The following is an 18429-nucleotide window of genomic DNA, read 5'->3' on the forward strand; positions in this document are numbered from 1 at the left end:
ATTCCTAGTAAAATTCATCAAAATCCAATAAAATTCCTCGAATAAAGGTCAAAATATTGATAAAGTTAAATGCATGTACGTAAGGGTGTTTTACAAAAACTGCCTTTTTTTAAACAAATTTGGAATTACAAATTGATAGACGCTGTGGTCAATTTTCTTTTGGAGTCTAAAACGAAAATTTTACACTTTTTAAAAAAATAAATGTAAAACAAATTTATTTTTTATGTTAAAATATTATTTATAATTTAAAATGAAGATTGTGTAAAATTTAATTATAGTTTTCTCGGAATCTACACAAGAACTTTAATTTTCATTTAAAAATATGCCTATTTACAACTGAATGTTTAAGCTAAATTATTGTCTGTATTCTAGGTTAGATTAAGATTTTCATATAAATTCCGGGAGGCGGACGTTGATTTCATATTTCATACATTAATTTTTTATTATTGCTATACATTTTTAGACTTGAAAATTATAATTTGTTTTATATTTATGCTTTAAATAATATAAAATTTACGTTTTTCAGTTTAAAAAATTAATTGTTTTTTTTTTATGTTAAATTAATTTTTTATGTTAAAATTTGTTAAGTTTATAACTTAAAATGAAGATTGTGTAAAATTTAATTATAGTTTTCTCGGAATCTACACAAAAACTTTGATTTTCATTAAAAAATATGCCTATTTACACCTGAATGTTTAAGCTAAATTATTCTGTGTATTCCAGGTTAGATTAAGATTTCTCTTATAAATTCCGGGAGGACGTAGGTTTTACGTTTCATACATTACTTTTTTTATTATTGCTATACATTTTTAGACTTGAAAATTATAATTTGTAATTAAATATAATTACAAATTATTATTATAAATTGACTTATATTGACTTAAAAATTATAATTATAAATTGACTTGAACAATTATAATTATAATTTGAAAATTATAATTATAATTGTTTTATATATATGCTTTAAAAAATATAACATTTATGATTTTCAGTTTACAAAATTAAACGTAATTTTTTATGTTAAATTAATTTTTTATGTTGAAATTTGTAAAGTTTATAATTTAAAATGAAGATTCTATAAAATTAAATTATAGTTTTCTCGGAATCCACGCAAAAACTTTGATTTTCATTAAAAAATATGCCTATTTACAACTGAATGTTTAAGCTAAATTATTGTGTGTATTCCAGGTTAGATTAAGATTTTCTTATAAATTCCGGGAGGACGTAGGTTTTACGTTTCATACAGTACTTTTTTTATTATTGCTAAACATTTTCAGATTGAAAATTGTAATTGTTTTATATTTGTGCTTTAAAAAAGATAAAATTTATGTTTTTAAGTTTAAAAAATATAGCATTTATGTTTTCTAATTAAAAAAATTAAAACTTTTGGGCCAATTCCAGGTGACTTGCGACTTACTTAGTTTTGTTAATTACGTAACAACAGTCATAACTTTTTCTCGAGTTAAATCAGAATTTTCAAATAAATAAATAAATAAATAAATAAATAAATAAATAAATAAATAAATAAATAAAACTTCTACTATACATTTTATACTGAAAAAACATCTTTTAAACTTACGAAAAAAAAACTGTAAATTGGTGTGCTTGTGTAAAATTATTTATTTCGAAGAAAATACCGTTATTTAAATGTAGACGCCAATTTTTTAGCAGAGAAGTACAGTAATTATGTTAGCAAACAAACTCCGTCCTTTTAACAAAAAATAAATTTGTTAGCATTTAGGTCGGGGCTAGCCTGCATTCGTGCTTCCATTCGATGTGGGGATTCAAACCTGGGGTACTTAAGGAGGATGACTTTAATTTAAATCAATTCCATTTTTTCTGTGATTGACCTCAATAATAAAGCCTCAGAGTTTGAAAATGCATTTTTTACATTTCATAGTTAACTTGCGACTCCAAATAGTTTTTGTAAATGTATGTCAAGGATGTTAATTGCGGAACATAATCTTTCTTATTGGTTGTGAAATAAGATCCGATCATGTAAAACGTTTTAGCATTCAGTTCATTACAAATTTTTTAGTTTATTGGGAGTTACACGTAGATAAAATTTTTATCAAAAATTTCAATATTTCTGTTTTGATTTTAAAGATTACTTATACATACAAGTGTTTTATGAAGGTGCTTAATATATATATTTAGAATCCTTTTCAAAGATGAAAAAATAATATATTCATTGGGGTATAATTAAAATAATATCTGTTTAATATTTAAGTGAGGAAAAAGTCAACAAATCATTTATGATTATGAAAAGTCTGACAAATCATTTATGATTATGAATGAATAAGGAAGAGGAGTGTACAAAAACCAAAACCAGCTTAGTAATTAGCTGAAACTTTAAGGTATTTCTGTATTTGTCAATCAAATCCTCTCCGTTTATTCCGGTAAACAAGCAGGTTTTTATGTTTTGTACAGTAGCCCTCCTTAATAAGGATTTGTCAAGTTTCAAATAGTGCTTTTTTATTTTTCCTAGCTTAAATATTAATTTAACATACTTAAAGCGTTTACTTTTTTGTCTATTACGGAACGCTATGTATGCGTTAAATTTTGCCACAGTAAAATACGACTAAATTAACAGTAAAAAATATCGATCTTATTCCGACCGTGTTTGTTAAACTACAGCCATTACGAAACGCTAAATGTATGGTAAATTTTGGAACAGGAAATTAATAACAAAACAGAAAAAATATTGATTTTATTCTGTCAAACTACAGTCATTACGGAACTATAAATGTATGGCAAATTTTGGAACTGGAAATTAATAACAAAACAGTAAAAATATTGATTTTATTCTGTCAAACTACAGTCATTACGGAACTATAAATGTATGGTAAATTTTGGAACAGGAAATTTATAACAAAACAGTCAAAATATTGATTTTATTCTGTCAAATTACAGTCATTACGGGACGATAAATAAATGGTAAATTTTGGAACAGGAAAAAAATAACAAAAGAGTAAAAATATCGGTTTCATTCTGAAAACTACCGTAATTACGGAACGCTAAATATATGTAACTTTTGGAAGAGGAAAACAGTAACAAAACAGTAAAATAAATTATTTTGTTAAGCTACCGTATACATTTCAGACTGTAATTGAACAACAATTTGATTACCCCCTCTTTATTACTGTAATCTTCAGCTAATTTTCATCAAACTAAATGATTTTATCAACATGGTACGGTGTCATGCAGCAATAATTTTGTATAACTCTGTTATAAGTTCATGTTTGTAACCTCCCTATTTCTTTTAATTTTGAGCACTTTTTTATTCTTTTGGCGAGTTATTTTGGCAATGCCGCTGTTTTATGATATTAGGATACACTTTATCAGACCATTACCATATTTTATTAAAGTGTTGTATAAAACTTAGTTGCAAAAAAAAAACTGAAGATAAGTTTTAAATAGTTCACTCATTAATATCTTTAAATTGCGGGTATGTTTGTTAACGATTTTTCTTTCACTGCCGAGAATTTTCCTCGTCATTTACCAAGAATTATATGCTTACTAAGAACAAAAACACACAACCCTATCTTTAATACATTCAAGTGTCCCCGAATTGGACGCCATTCCTTGGCGGGAAAAAAAAAAGATTCTCTGACAACACGTGTCATTAAATGAATCAACTAACACGAGGAAAAGTTTATGGTGTCTTTTATCACTCCTTTAGTCTCAGAAAACCTTGTCACGAGTTCATATTTTACCAGTTGATGTTCCCTTTTTCCACCTCATTAATCTCGTCTTGCAACTAGATCTGTAGAGGAAGTTGTAGTTGTTTTTCTCTCTTCTTCTTTGTTCTTCAGGTTCGCTTGGATTAAAGAAGGAAATGGCATGGAACTTCGTTGTTGCTTAAGACTTTCTCCAATGGATAAACAGTGTACTGGGATTAGAAGGCAAGAGACACTAAATTTTCTCCAGAAGACCTGAAAAGCAAAGAAAAGGTGACAAGGGAATGTGGTGTGATGGTTATTTGAGTTTTTCAGATTTGGCGGGATTAATGGCGATTGCTTTCTCTATAGGCAGACAGAAAGGTATAAATCTTAAAACCATTATATGTCTGAGATAACAATGGAATTTTTTCTTTTTTAAGACTACCATCAAGCAATAATAGAAGTATAAATATAAAAATATTGTTCGAAAGAGCTTCTGAGATATGTTATTTTGGTTAGAGATGATTTGCAATTGAGTTGAAAATCGTTCTATTTCTAAATAAGCTTACCCTTCCAAAGGATTTCGATTTATTACTTCTAAAATGGGAGGGTCTCGAAAATCCTTCTTAGGGGAAGTCAACATGATGTAATAGTTTTTTTCCCAGAATTTTTGATCCCCTTCCAGCACTTCCCCCAACCCTCTATTCCCTTGGTACATATCACGTTATTCTACATAATCATACATTAAAAATTCAGAAACAAATGAAATATTTTATATGAAATTTAATTTTTTTTTAAAATTTAACTGCGTGTTTTAATGACATCTGTGCGCATAACAATAATAATGATTATATTTGTTCTTATTTTAATGAAAAATAAAAAAAATATATAAAAATAACTTTGCAAATTTTTTTAATCTTCTGATTTTAAGGTTTTAGTTTTTAAAAAAAATGTGTGATGTTACATTTCGTAGTACCCCTTCCTCCTCCCTGTTACGAACTGTCATAATTTGTAAAACCCCTCCTTCCTTTCAAAGCATGACATAATTTATGAACATTCCCTTAGATTAGTTATTTTGGTTGGAAACAACTAATTATTAAATAATAAAATCATAACAAAAATCGCAAGATCTTTAAATAAGCGTAATATTTTTATTTATAGCTCAAAAATAAGTCCCCTAACCCTCTTATTTCTAATGTAAGGAATCCAAATCCATAGTGAAAATTTTGAACAATAGCAGTAGCTGTAATTTGGAATATGGATGGTGTTTTCTACACTAGGGAGCGCTGCAAGCTTGGTGCCGCCTAAATTTCCGAGTTACTGTTTCCGTTGTATTTTAAAGCCATTTGGCATCATTGTGTTTTGAGATTCTTGCAAACATATTTGATTACTTATTACTTGTGTTTACAATGCTAACAATACTTGTGTTCACAACACTAAAAGTGTTAACACTAACTTAAGATGGTGCACAGCTTGCAACAAGAACAAACAGTAATAAACTTATGGAAAGAGGCCATATCAAGACTGCCAAAAAAGCGAGTTATTCAAAATCTAGCAACCATGTCTCCTTTTTTAACAATATATCTTTAAATAACTAAAACAAATTTTTACTTCAAACTCACCAGAATTACATAATAATATCAATATCTTATGAAATACGGCAGATTTGCACTCAGAAATTATCTAACATATTTCTTTTATTGAAAACAAAATTATCCGTTTGAAAATATCGCCTCGTAGAATAACATGTAGTAAGCAGCTGCAAACTTTCTAACCGGAACTAGAGCAGGCATACAGCTCGAGATTGTTATTGTTTACATTTCTACTGAAAACTTCATCCATATGACAGCCAAACTCCTCCTTACTAATTACGCTATTTAAAATTTTTTGCATACAGCACAAAATGTGCTTACAGTACTTTCTCTTGTCAAAGAAGTGCCCCATAAAATTAAAGGCCTTGTATATTTTTCTCCCAATAACTGCAAATGCTCTTGAATGACTTAAGAGCATAATCTTTCATGCAACAATCTGAAACTTTTAGTGTCTCGGATCGAGGTTTCTGATTTAAAACGGAAAACTTGTTTGTGTAAGTTTCCCCTGTGCTTTCCAGTGCCTTCAACGCATGAACCTACAACCTTCTCTGACGAAATTCGGGACAACAGTTTCAAGACACCCACGCCAAAGGAGTATGAAGATGGTCCTACTTCAAATAAGTTGACACTTGCTCGGAGATGGAAAGAGTTAATCCTCTCTAAATGACTTCGGGAAACATGTGAACTACCTTTACATCTACAGGTCTATACATCTATTAGTTTTTTTTTGAGGCAGTATGGGACCTTAGTATGTTAGAAGCACTCACCTGTAGGTAGAGTCTCTCTGGCCGGATGATATCACCCACCAAACGCTGTGCAAAGTGTTGAGGTAGCGGGCTCGAATCCCGCTGTTAACCTGCATCGTTCTCTAATTCTCTGTATCGTGCTATCTGTCCTTCTATATGACAAAGTTTTAAAAGCCTAAATTGAGCATACAAGCCTGCAAATGTATGTAATTCCAATGAACAATAAACAGACCTGTAGATTTCTGACATACTTGACCCACCAAAAAAAACCTGCTAAGAACCTAAGACTCATCGTATAAGTTGTTATATTTAATGTTACACATAAATAAGTAAATTCGAGTGCTGAATACAGAGCACATCTTTTAAGTATTAGTCGAGTTGAAGAACAGATTGTACAAGTTTTAAAGTGAGAAAGAAAGAGAGAGCACAATAATACATTCAGTGGTACAGTGGATTTGAACCCGCTACCCCCAAAGATTCATAGTGTTTGAAAGATGGATAGTATTCGTTTGTCTTTTGATCCTTAGGGTTAATGTAACATGATCTTTGTGTTCGACAGAAACAGACAGCCGAATACGTATCAAAATTGAGAAGTAAATACTAATAATAAAAAATTTCATAAAGAGAATTTTGTTTTCCTTTTTCACTTAATTTTTTTTATATAAAAATATATAATTTTAACATTTTTAAATTTTCCAACTTTTTTTTCAAATTTTCTTAAATTTTAAACGTACGAATATTTTTTTTAAATATTTCATTCTTCTTTAAAATATTTAATTTTTTCTCCTTTAAAATCCCTTTTCCATGTTTTCCTATATATATTTCTGAAAACTACCGTAATTACGGAACGCTAAATATATGTAACTTTTGGAAGAGGAAAACAGTAACAAAACAGTAAAATAAATTATTTTGTTAAGCTACCGTATACATTTCAGACTGTAATTGAACAACAATTTGATTACCCCCTCTTTATTACTGTAATCTTCAGCTAATTTTCATCAAACTAAATGATTTTATCAACATGGTACGGTGTCATGCAGCAATAATTTTGTATAACTCTGTTATAAGTTCATGTTTGTAACCTCCCTATTTCTNATATATATTAAACTATAAACTTTTTCCATGTTTTCCCCCTATATATTTACAAAAGAATTTAAGAGTTATGATTTATTCTATTGTATCAAAGAAAACGATTTTCGAAATATGATAATTTTTTTCGCCTTTGGAAGATTTAAAATTTTAGTTTAATTATCTCACTCTGTTAGGTTGTTGACATATAAGTTAAATGGAAAAAAAGATAAAAGTTTATTGAACCTTTCTCAAAAGTTTTGAATAGCTTTCGAAATCTCTTTAAATTTTGCATTTGATAGAATGGTAATTCAATCAAGTAAAATTTAATTAACATAAGAAAATACATTTAAAATTATACGTTGCAACAAAGCGATTGAATGCAAAAGAATCAATCAAAAAATATTTCTGCATCTTAAGAGAATTAGATTGCACAGCAGATCTTATTACCACACTATCTCATCAGACACAAAAGAACGCCAAGAAATTTCTTTTCTGTTTTATTTTATGGCAACAAAGCGAGAAAGAGAAAGAAAAAAAAATCTGAAACTTCATTTGTTTTCGCACCGGGTTTGATGTAATAGCCACCGAATTCTAATACCGGAGCATCGTTCTATGCGTGAAATCTCATCAGATGAGATTAAATGATAAATAGAACAAACGAAGAAGAATCTTTGATAAAAGCGCCAGATAGCCATTTTTCTGTATTCGCACCAAACGAAAGAAAAGGATTGGCAGAACTGTATCTCGGGTAAACGCAATCCTTTTTGCTTTTCTTTTTGAAGTGTCTATCGCACTCAGTAAATGAAAATGCCTTTTTATTTTTACTTTTTTTTTGTTTGAAGGTGAAAAGCATTTTTATATTTTATACGAGAAAGCGCCTCGAGGCGAAGAAAATGTAATTTAGTTTGAAGACGTGAGTTTGATGTTTTTATGGGAACTTTATCACCTATTTTAGGAACTCGTTAAAACGTATTACTTCCGAGAACAAGGAATTTGCTTTTCACATTTTTTAACGACACTCCTATTGAAGAAGCATAAGCTTCTGGGAGCAAAGCAAATTGCCAATTTTTATGAAAAAGATGCGAATTAAAATATATGAAAAAGGCAATAAAATATGAAAAAATTTTACAAAAAAGAAATGGTTGGAGTAGTTCCATAGAGTTTTTTTTAATAGTCTGATGCCAGCTGAATATAAAATCTTTTTATGATTTTCATAACGATACTTTTTTGTCGTTTGCATTTATTTTCAAAAGCAAACGATGACTTCCGTTCCAAGCAATTACGACGGCGAAAAATAATCCAAATAGTTTGAAGTTAAATTTCTTTTGCAACTTCCATAAATAAAGTTCATTTGTGATATTTTTGTCTCGAATTGCTATAATAACTTAGAGATACATGAAATTTTTTTGGTAAGTTAAAAATTAATCCTTAAAATATATTCCTGTCTGAAATAATGAAGAGTATCAGTTTTAGACACATAAGCAAATATTAAATCTCCAAGAATTACTCATTAGTAATCATGAAAATTGATAAAAATCAAATTAAGGAAAAAAAAGTCTTTACTACTTTTCAAACCAGTTACTACGAGGTTGGATAATTTATTCATAGATGTTCTCGAAACAAAACTCTTTGCAAACTCAGAGAAGTATAGGAGTAAAAAACTATGGGTAGATGAAAGCATTTTTGTCCAAAATTTGAATTTTTATTGGATTGCAGTTACTTTTTGATTTAGGTATACTATTACTCAATTTCTTTTAAAAATGCAACTTATTGTCTATTGGGGTTTCCAACGTATATGAGGTCGAGGGCTGCAATTAAAAACAACAGTCAAATGGCAGGCCGCAACTTTATTAATAATTTTATATAGGACTATTTTATGTTTGAAGGAATATTAAATATTACTGTCAGATTTTTATCAAGTTGTACAAAACAAAAGTACTGAATTACAAATTAAAATAAAAAATAGATTTTTACCTGGGAAATAATTTTTTTTTCACCGTTGGTATGTTAAATTTCACAGAAACGAAGAAATTAGTTTTTTTTTTTAACGAAAGAAAAGTATTCTAAACCCAAATAGATTTCTTACGAAAATTGTCAGCAAAAAGTGACAACTAATATATTTTAGTTCACGGGCCACAAAAGAAGGCTTCGGGGGCCGCCAGTTTGCAACCACTGGTCTATAAGATGAACTTTAGTGTAAAAGAAAAAGTAAATAAATAAAATTTTCATTAAGTAGTCCACCGTGTTGACGCCCGGTGGCTGAGGGGCCCAGTACCACAGGTCCTGGGTTCGATCCTCGGGCCGGGCAGGGTTGACTCAGCCTTTCATCCCTTTAGTGGGTCGATAAATGAGTACCAAGCATGCTTGGGAACTAAACACTGGGGGTTTCGCGTTCGGCTGACCACCTAACCGGAACATCTGCTCTTGCACCCCAGAGCCCAAGGTCAAGAAAACTGAGATGGGCACAGTAGGCCTTGGCCCTCTATGGGCTGTCGTATTACTGAGTTTAGTTTTTAGTTTAGTATATTATCATATAAATTAAATAGAAAATCTAAATTATGGAAAAAAATTTATAGAAATGGCAGGTAGTTTCGTCTAGTTACCAGCCAATAGAAATAAAAACATTTTTTCTCTATTTAGAATCTTTGCCAGAAACGGATTGAGTTCAAATAACTTTTTTCTATTTCTTCTGATTTACCTTACTAGTTTATCAAATTTCTCAAAATTCCAGTTCCTACGAAACGATGAATAAACAATGAAAAACAGTTTCTTGTAAAAGAACATTCAGGAATGATTTAAAGATCCTATAAAGGTACAAAATTACTTTTTTAGAAAATTATAATTTCCCTGCAACACCCATGTTCTTACTAGATGACAACGTTGCTTTTATAATTTCTTAATTTACCCTCCCGTAATCCCTTAGCTCAATATAGAAGGATTTTAGCGCAAATTTTTTATAAAGCAATTGTTTAAACGCCGATATAAGCACAAAAGCAGTAATCTATTTACTTTCTCTTTAAATTTTCTAACTAGCAGTCGAAAAAAGGGAAAAAAGTTAATGACTGCAATTAAAATAACTTTAAAATCATAATTTGGGACATAAAGTTAAAAATTGATAATTATCTGCTAAAGTGAGTTATTACTGCAATTAAGTTTTCTTCGTGATAAAGAGTGAATTTTTGACATTTTTAGAAACTTTTCCTTAGGGGCTTTCAACGCAAGTTTTTGCATATTTCACAGATACTTTCTTAAAATACGAAAGATTTTATTTAAAATCAATACTTTAATTTTTATTTCAAAACTCAAATACTTAATTTTTTTTTTGTATTTTAAAACACTTTTTGCTGTTAAAATTTTCTTCAAACGAATCAGTTTATTTTCGTTTCATTCGTAATTGAATGCATCAAAATAAAGAAAATCCCTTGACTTCGGCAATTACAGAACTGTCAGTAACAAAAACGAACGAGTATTTGTTTGACAGTTTTCTGAGATTTTTTATTGAATTATTCTACTTAAATAATGACATGCATTTTTTTAAAATTTGTAAGTACTGTCAAATGAAACAAAGACATTGTTAAAATAAAATTGTAAAATGACAATTTGAGAACATATTTCTAAATGCTCTTTACAGTAATAAAAAAAATGCAAATAATAGCAAATTTACGAAAGAATTTTAAAGATAGATTTTTCATTTAAATTCTAAAATGTTTGAATAGTTCAAAGAAATTAACTACTGAAGGGACGATTATTATTTTATTATCATTCTGAAATATTATTTGTTAAAGAAATATTATTTGAAATATTATTTGTATTAATTTTATTTTTTCATATTTCCTTCATTCACAAATCAAAATGCGTCAGAAATTAATCAAAAGAATATTTCTAACTATCATTAACTAAACACAAAAACTCGTCTTGCATTTCTCGTGCCTAAATATCTCTCTCCATTATTTCTTTCATCAGCAAAATGTAAAAATATTATCTTCATCACTACTTTCAAATAAGATATATTAATACTTTTCTTTTCATGTTTGGAATTATATTGCTTCAGGTGCTTTTTTGCTTCATTTTTTTCATGTGTGAGATTTTTATTTTTTTTTTTTTAGTATGGAAAAAAACAAGTTTAAAATTCTAATATTACAGATGGGAACGATATTCAAAATATTTCTAACTACGAAATGTAAAAATGTTTTGTTGATTACTATTTTTAAACATCATGTATAAACAGGAGAACACTTTCCTTTTCATTTTCGAATTGCTTCCGATGATTATTATCTCTTTTCCTATTTGCATTTCTTCATTTTTTGTAGTATGAAAACCTAGCTTAAATTGTAATATGAAATATGAAATGCCGTTCAAAATATTTACTATTTCACTCAAAATATAATACTACAAAAAGTAAAAACTATATCTTGATTGCATCATGCATCAAAAATACAATACTTTTATTTTCATATTTGGAATCATTTTGCTCCAGGGGATTTTCATTCTTTTTCTTTCCTAATTGTAATATTTTTTTAGTTCGAAAATAGTTTAAATTTGTTATAAGAAAACTGGAATGTAATTAAAATATTTCAAGCATTTTATTGGTAAATGAAATTTTGTATAGCAGTTAAAGCTACGTATAATATTAGAATAGATATGAAACAAGCATATCATAAGCAGTTATAGCTACGTATGATATTAGAAAAGATATGAAACAAGCATATCATAATTTACCAAAAGCACAAGCATATCATAATTTACCATTTTTTACTATCTATTATGTGTAAGATATTTGTTCTAGATGGTACTGGATTTGTTTCGTCCAAATGAGCATAAAATAAATGAACTTTATTATCAGATGAATACTATGCTGCTTAATCGAAACTTGCTCTTCTAACTCTACACTTCTGGAAATGCTCTGTGCCTCAAGATGTCTCTAGGAAATAATATTTAAACTATTAGGCGATTTGAATCAGAACGAAACCCTGATGAATCATGGAAATTTAGGAAAACTGATTTTTGTGATTTTCTGGATACACGAATCAGCCAGAGAAAACAAGAACATCCGCCATGTTTGTGACGAAGTTGGTGGTCGTATTCCTGCCATGTTTGTTTCGAAGTTTGTGGTCGTATTCCGCCATGTTTGTGGTCATAATGCGCTATGTTTGTGGTCGTATTCCGCCATGTTTGTGGTCATAATACGCTATGTTTATGGTCGTATTCAGCCATGTTTGTGGTGAAGAACTGAAAATGTTGTATCTCGCTATTGATATTATATACAACCGAAAGATGAAAAAATTGAACTTTTGTTGCAATAAATAATCGGTATATTTGATAAAAATTTAGAGTCTTTAGACAAGGTGAAAATTATTTTATGATTCATTTCTTTTTATGGAAATGAAAGAGAAACCTCATGGAGGTGAAAGACAATTTGCAATGAAAAGTTTCGCCCATGGTATAAGGTTTGCAACATAAACAGTGCCATCTAGTATAAATATCTCATTGACTTAAGAACATTAACGCAGAAAGTCCTTTTGTAAAATTAAGCTGAAAAGGCATGAAAATACGAATAACTAGTCTTGGGAAGTGATACGAAAAAAATTCTTCTGTAGAAATAAAAAAAATTCTTATGTAGAAATGAAAAAGGAGATTCTAATGTAGAATAAAGAAAAAAATATAATAATGTACAAATAAGGAAAAATATTCTAATGTACAAATAAGAAAAAATATTCTAATGTAGAAATAAGAAGAAATACACTGAATTAGAAATGACAAGAGATATATTAAACTGTAAAAAAAACGAGACAAAATAATCTCATAGAGGTAAGTATGATAGATTATGGTTATGAGAGATTCTTTGCCTATAGCTTACTATAAAAACTTCTGGGATATAGTGAATTGGATACTCATTTCTCCTATTTCTTTTTCGTATTTGTAAATTTTAACTTAGATTAATTATAACTTAAAAAATCTTAAATGAATGGAAGACTCAGAAAACAGAATTTACAGAGTCAATCAGCAACACAATCTCCAAAAGGTCAAATTTGTCTGATATTCCAACGCAGTCATTCAAAGACTAATCTGATATGTATGAAATAAAATTTGCGCAAACAAGGTTAATAAAAACTGCGCAAGAAAAAAGTTAAAATTTATTAAAAATTTATATTACTTAAATTATAATTTTGCGCAATAATTTATTTTAAGAAAAGGAATAATTTCAGATGTAGCTTGAAGCCAAAGAACGAAAATTTTCAAATATTTTTTTTTCTTTTTTTTTCAATATTTTTATTAAAATCTGCTGATAGGTGAAAGAATAAATATAAAGCTAGAGAGTTACTGCTAACGGATGAAGGGCTAAATCTAAATTAAAAATTTCCTTTCAAAACAGTAGGTAATCGAATATTTACTGCAACTATTTCTAGAAGGTTAACGACGTATAATTTGTTGGATATAATCAGAAAATGTGCCAAAAATACTTAAAAATGATAACAGAACATTAAATCAAAGTGTTAAATATTTGATATGTCAAATTAAAAATTAAACCAAAAAGTTTGGCATTTCTAAAAAAATTATTTCTTTTGCTGTAATTTAAAGAAAAAAATTCATGTGAAAATTACCGTTAAAGAAATAAGTTAGCTCAATATTCTTGCTGGACATTGAAATCTATAGTTACATTCAGCGATGTTCTTTTAATGGTTCTCCGTTTTCTTGTTTTTATTTTTCTTATTGATATTGGCTTTTCATATTATTTTTTCCTCTCTGAAGTAAGATTTCATAATGTTGTATGCTAATATCATATAACTTAGATATTTTACATCTTTTTTAAATAACTACCTGCCGATCTAATGATCCATAATACTATAAATGTATTATTTATTAAATTTTAATACTAAATGCGAAATACAAGTTTAATTGAAGAATATACTCTGTAATTGAAGAGTAAGTACTTTAACACTAAAAAGACTGAAACTTAGTATATACCTATATTGCGCAAAAGCAGTCAAAATGACTGGATTGTAAAAAAATAACTAATGACTAAAGAAATTTGTTTAAAATTTATTTTTAATATTTTTTATGATATTTACAGTTATATAACAAATTATTAGTAAATATTTACAATAAAAAAAATATGTGTTGTACAAAAAGTCACAAAATTCTAAGAAATTGTGTCATTATATACATCATTGTTTTTCTAGTTGAAATTAAAAGGCAGTCAAAATGACTTCATTGGGCTATCTAGTGTTAAATTCTTCAGTGGACAATAATGGCGGCATATGACATAGGCCTTGGTTTAGTGCAGAAATTCTATAGTGAAAGGAAATCATTCCAGCTTTGAAAGATTTGAAACTAATTGATCATGTGGATATACGATATCGCACTGAATGCAGTCCTCACCGATTTCTAAAGATAAATGCAGAATCGAAAGCTGAGATAAGTTAGAATATAGTGTTTCATTAATTCAAATGTTTACTATTATCTGAAAATACATAAACCTGTTATCTTCACAGTCCTTTAAGCTGGCTTAAGTTGTGCCAAAGAGGATTTGTTTCTAACTTCGTTTACAGTTGTAACGTTATACAATAGGTGACTTACCAAAGGACATTTGAAGAATTAATTTGCTAGATTAATTATATCGTGACATTTAAATAATTCGAAATTTCTTGTTTCGCTGATTAATTATCTTTGAATTTTGTTGCAGCGCGAATCCTTGTATAAATGAGCTTAGTGTTGCATCAAAGATATCGAGACAATAAATTTTAATAGAGGAAAATATAAACAGAATGTACTATAACTGCTCTTTTATTAACTCATTTTCGTGCTTGTGAGAGTAGACTTATGTATACAAAATTATGAATTGTTTCCAATTTGCTAGAGTATTTAAATTCTCTGTGACAGCGGTTCTCAATTTTTTTCGGTAATAGAATCCAAAATGATCAAACATTCTTCGGCAGAACGTCAATTTTATCAAAAAAGTACATAAAGATAATTATGAACTTATTCAGTAATAATGTAGTATTTTATTTTGGAATAGGTCGAATAGGAGACGCGATGGCTCAGGGGATAAAGCGTTTGCCTCCCAATGAGGTGAACCGGGTTCGAATCCCCACCGATGACTGGTCGAAGCGAATCCGCATCCGGCTTGCATCGATCACAGTGCTGGCGTGAAAATATCCTTAGTGATAGACGGATCAAGAGTAAGAGTTGCGGTCAGTCTAACCGTGGGAGGTTCGTGGTCTTCCTCTCCATGTAACGCAAATGCGGGTTAGTTCCATCAAAAAGTCCACCACGAAAGCGAATTCCATCTAATACTTAATCCAGGAGTTCCTTTGTCTTCTGAATTGGGTTCAAAATTACGATGCTACTGAGTTGAACATTAGTAGTCGTAAACCCGGTCCGTCTGTTCAAAGACGGTCATAATTGTAAAACTATAATAAGTCGATTTGGAGCCATGTTGGCACAGGGATAGAGCGTTCGCCTTCCCATGAGGTAAACCGGGTTCGAATCCCAGAGATGGCTTGTCGATTCGAATTCCGCATCACGCTTGCACCGACTACTGCGTTGATGCAAAATATCCCAAGTGGTAGACGGAACATGGGTTAGAGTCACCTTTCCATCAGGCTAACCATGGGCGATTTTCTTCTCTATGTAATGCAAATGTGCTCTAGTTCCATCAAAATATCCTCCAAGAAGGTACATTTCTCCCAATACTTGGTCCAGGAGTTCCCTTGTCTTCTGAATTGGGTTCAAAATTACAAGGCTACTGAACTGAACATTAGTAGTCGTAAACAAAAAAAATTGAGTCTGCTGTTCTACGACGGTTATAAAATTAAATAAAATAAGTCGAATGGTGACGTAAAAATATCTTCATTGGTAGACGGATCATGAATTAGAGTACCCTTGCCATTAGGTTAATCGTGAGTGGTTTTCGTGGTATTTCTAGTCATGTAACGCGAACGCGAATTAGTTCCTTCAAAAGATCATCACGAAGGCAAATTTCTCCCTATACTTGATCTAGGAGTTTCTTTGTCTTCTGAATTGGGTTCAAAATTACAAGCTGGAGAGTTGGAGATTAGTAGTGGTAAACCAGAAATAGGGTCGGCTGTTAAAAGACGGTAATAAAATAAAGTTATATTAAGTAAGTCGAATGGAGAGCTATGGTGACTCATGGGATAGAGCGTTCGCCTTCCAATGAACCGGATTCGAACCCCAGAGATGGCTGATCGATACGAATTCCGCAACCGGCTCGCAATCACCAAAGTGCTCACGTAAAATATCCTCAGTGGTGGACGGATCATGGGTTAGAGTCCCTTGTCGTCAAGCTAACGGTTGAAGGGTTTCGTGGTATTCCTCTTCATGTCACGCAAATGGAACAGGAAATTAATCCCTACAGGAAATTTATCTTCAACCGACTACTTTCCAACTAGCTAAAGTCCTCACATTTTTGCATTGATTGTTTGCTTGGTATAATAAATTCATGATTGCTAAGTAAAAGAAAAAAATATATATATCGTAGTCTAACAGGAAATCTATTTCTTTTCAAACTGTTGGTGACATTTTGAAATTTATCCACAAGGTTCATTGAAATAATCCAAACAAATTTGCAAAAAATTGGATTTTAAAATTCAGTTCATGACACGTTATATTTAAAAACTTTTTATATGGATTAATTTTATCATAATCATGAACTATTATATTTTATCGTTGTTGTTGACGTATGCCTGTTTTAGGCAGAGGGGGTGCGATTGTTCTTGTTTTCCAGTGGCGCCATCTATGGCCAAGAATTCGACTTCCGCCACACCATGCGTCACACCCGTTTATAGGGCGGATCCATTCATACATTCATTCATTCATCCACAGATCGTAATTTTGACCTGAATCAGAGAACGATCGATCTCCAATTCAGTACCCCCAGAGGTATTGATTTGTTATGGGAACATGGAGGACTTTTGTGACTCGACTGATTTAACGTGCATCAGTCACTTTACTACACGGGGAGTCTTCGGCCGGCTGGGTTCGAACCCACGAACATGGGCCCAGAGCCCTACCGACCAGGCTATCCCGGCCATATTTTATCGTAAAACAAACATGCACATTAAAAAAAGTACTTCCTAAAATTATTTTAAATAAAAACATTTTTATCAAATATGAGGGGAAAATACCAGATAAAATAGTGAAATATACCGAAATATAAATTGAATCCAGGGGGGGGGGGGGGGCAGAAGAACCCCGTNGGGGGTGGCAGAAGAACCCCGTGGCAGAATCATGGAAACACGGCAACATTGTCGCATAACGTTACCGAGTTCTTGCAGAAGGATTCTTCCTTTGGGAAATAAAAAGAATTTGCTTTTCTTTTCCGCAGAAATTTTCAAAAGATTTTTACGTTTTCTTCAGAATTATATTCAAAAGGCACCTTTCACGCACATCGTAGTGGAAAAAAAAATGCTTGTGGTTTTTCTATTCTCATTCGAGAATAATGAAAAATAAAGAATAATGAAGTAAAAAATTTGGTTCTCTTTTCTGTAGAAATTTTCGTTCTATTTTTTCGTGTAGTTAGTGCAACTGATTTTCACATAGCTTTTAAAATCCGATATTATTTATTACAACAACTGAATCTCGAAATAAAAACACGCATTTAGTAATCCCAGTTTGAGGAATCCGATTTGCGTGATTTCGCCTTCGATCTTTCTTTTTTTTCGGCAGCTACTGCTACAGATTTCACGATTTTTTTTTAATGTGATGATGAATTACAAAATGCAAAAAAGGAAATAATTAGTGTGTAACCTGAAAAAGAAATAACTAGTATGTTATCTTTCTACAAATTGCTGGAATATCGCTCATAATATTAGATATAAAAATAAAAAAAAGATAGCATAATCAATTTAAAAAAATATTTTATTTAATCCAATTTTTATTTTAAATTTAGTTTTTTTTTAAAAGTTAACGCTTCTATTACTTTAAATTAGTGACACGAATATTTTTTATTCTTAAATATCTCGCAGAAAGATATTAGTATTGCAGAGGTATGTCGCAGAAAGCCCGAAAAAATTCCGCAACAGGGCAGAAGAGAATTGTGGCTCTTCAACTTTGAACTTCCATATTAGATGGTGATCCAGATAACGATGAGTAAAATTACTTTAGATTCTAAAGATAGTGATTAGTTGAAAATAATGATAGTGTATCTCATTACCATATAATAGTTAATTACAGGTTAATGATCTTCAAACGTTCCACGTTTTGATCAGACTATCGTTTGATATTATTATTGTCTGCTTAACAATTTTGTTTTAGATACGAAGATAGTGTTAATGAACTCAATTGTAACACAATTCTAAATTTTATAGTATATGTAATTAATATAGAGTAAGAGTTGCG

At 30.2% G+C, this 18429-nt stretch overlaps 1 protein-coding gene across 1 annotated transcript in view; it reads left to right on the forward strand.

Moving 5' to 3' along the window:
- The first annotated feature begins 3908 nt into the window (after positions 1–3908).
- LOC107436618 (uncharacterized) overlaps positions 3909–18429 on the forward strand; it is a 166396-nt gene continuing 151875 nt past the window's right edge. Inside the window, exon 1 of the mRNA XM_071186303.1 lies at positions 3909–4043. Within this exon, the coding sequence (XP_071042404.1) occupies positions 3965–4043 (79 nt within the window). The 5' untranslated portion in view covers positions 3909–3964. The remainder of the gene's footprint in view (positions 4044–18429) is intronic.

The sequence above is a fragment of the Parasteatoda tepidariorum genome, chromosome 10 (genome assembly GCF_043381705.1).
Source record: "Parasteatoda tepidariorum isolate YZ-2023 chromosome 10, CAS_Ptep_4.0, whole genome shotgun sequence".
Classification (NCBI taxonomy): domain Eukaryota; kingdom Metazoa; phylum Arthropoda; class Arachnida; order Araneae; family Theridiidae; genus Parasteatoda; species Parasteatoda tepidariorum.